Source organism: Sesamum indicum, linkage group LG6 (assembly GCF_026168435.1).
Source record: "Sesamum indicum cultivar Baizhima isolate 11 linkage group LG6, ASM2616843v1, whole genome shotgun sequence".
NCBI lineage: Eukaryota > Viridiplantae > Streptophyta > Magnoliopsida > Lamiales > Pedaliaceae > Sesamum > Sesamum indicum.
Genome location: NC_142662.1, coordinates 26,410,547 through 26,412,417, shown reverse-complemented (window position 1 = coordinate 26,412,417; position 1,871 = coordinate 26,410,547). Strand labels below are relative to the sequence as shown.

Genomic DNA, 1,871 nt, shown 5'->3' with positions numbered 1-1,871 from the left:
TGGCGTAAAACGAACTGAGGAGAGCTACGTTTTAAGGGTTGATAGCATTTTACTCCATGTAAAAGTATTGATAAAACAAAACGCTCTGAACAAAAAACAAGAACAACTAAATGTCTAAACTTTTAAAAAAGAAACTCAGTGTCTCTTGCATGGTAGGGTCGCATCACGTTGCCCTTTTCTTTTTGAAAAGTTGAAGGGCTTGCTTTTTCTTATATTTGAAGATGAAGACATTTGAAGGGGAATTGGATGATGTTGGTACACCGTACAAGATCAATGATTAAGAAGAGCAAAAAGAGGTGGTTTTGGGGCATGTTGCTGAAAGAATCAAACGTATTGCTGGAGTGAGTGTGACCACCATGAAAGTGATGAGACGTTTGAAAAATTCAGTGATATGAGGATCAACTTGGTTCCTTCTTGCTCATCTCCATCATTGTGGGCAGTTGGGGCTGCCAACTTCAACAACTGCATGCCCACTAAACCATAAACCTAAATACAAGATTTGGCATTAAACAATCAAGATTTAACAAGAGCAGATGGATGATGCCCAGTAACCATAATAACTGCCATTTTGTGGAAAACAAAAGGCAGAAAAATCCTGCTACAGAATCATGTTTTCTAACCATATTAACTACCACTTGCGAAAACCAAGGCAAGGAAAAACAAAAACATAAGCAATCATATATATATATATATATATATATATATATCTTTTGGGTTGGCAAGCTTAATTTAAAGCCCAAAAGACAGAAATTCTTTCAAGAAATCGCCACGCAATATGGCAAACTCGGCAGCCTCTTTCTGCTGCTGATCCTATCCCCATTGCATCTGCTGCTGGACCAGTCCTTCAGATTTTCTCCCCATAAACGCCCATTAAAATCGTCTTCTTCATCACTCTCACAGCAATATTTTTCGGCCTCATCATCCTTGTTTTCGTCGTCAACAACTTCTCCGTCTTCTTCTTCTTGGTTGTTGTCACCCAATTCATGCTCATCTCTCAGCAAAGAAAGCCTGAGCCTGCCGTTTTCGCGCTCTGTCTGAAAATAAGTGCTGCAAGACGAGAAACTGAAGGCCTTAATCACCAGTCGGCCGCCTTCGCGATGAGTCTGAACCTGAACGCCGTCACTCCCACTGATGGAAGTCAGAGGAGGTGGGAAGCTGCTGCTGTGTTTAACTTTCTTGGGGAGTTGTCCGGTTTTCGTCTGCTTATTTCTGCTGGAAATCTGATTATTATCGAATACATGATGAGAAAATGAATCAATGCAGTTTCCAGTTTCGCTGCCTAAGCTCTCGGTGCACATTTCCAGGCTTCTTGTGCTGAGAGAAGAGGTGGAGCGCTTGATGAGGGGGTGGACATACACTTGCTCTGTTTCATCAGTTGACTGTAGTCTGCAGTTGTATGTGAAATTCCAGGTAGTGGGGGTGGATTCTTGGCCATTTCTGTCGGTTTTTTCCCACATGTTTTCGATGGGAAAGATGTTTGAGGATTGGGGACGAGGAATATCAGGTTGTTTTTGAGGCCATGGGAAGGATAAGGGTGGTTTGGATGGAGCCAATTGGTGCAGTAAAACAAGTGGTTCGAGTGAAAGGGGCTCCAAACAGGATTGCAGCCCTTGACAAACAGAGGACATGTTTTGTTTTGTAGAGTGTGTGTGGGGAGAAGGGGAGAAAACAGGGGATGATGAACAGGGGAGATTGGCCTTTTCTATTACTATATTTTTGGGATTTGAAGGGATCATCTGAAATTTTGTATTCTTTTGGTTTTGTTTTTAATCAAGAAAAATGTGTTTGGGGTGCGAGAAATGATGTTCTGTTGAGGCAGATAAAGATTGAGAAATGAGAGGAAAGAAATGAGAGAATTGCATGAAAGAGAA

General features: G+C 41.6%; 1 protein-coding gene across 1 annotated transcript; it reads right to left on the bottom strand.

The window, feature by feature from the left end:
- Positions 1-481: 481 nt before the first annotated feature.
- On the bottom strand, positions 482-1,871 carry FAF2 (FANTASTIC four-like protein (DUF3049)). Its single transcript, XM_011081543.3, has one exon. It carries the CDS (start codon positions 1,734-1,736, stop codon positions 756-758), a length of 981 nt encoding a protein of 326 aa, XP_011079845.1. The 5' UTR covers positions 1,737-1,871; the 3' UTR covers positions 482-755.

What these genes read in the sequence shown, in the direction of transcription:
- FAF2 (XM_011081543.3), bottom strand. Translation starts at nt 1,736, where the DNA reads ATGATCCCTTCAAATCCCAAAAATATAGTAATAGAAAAGGCCAATCTC.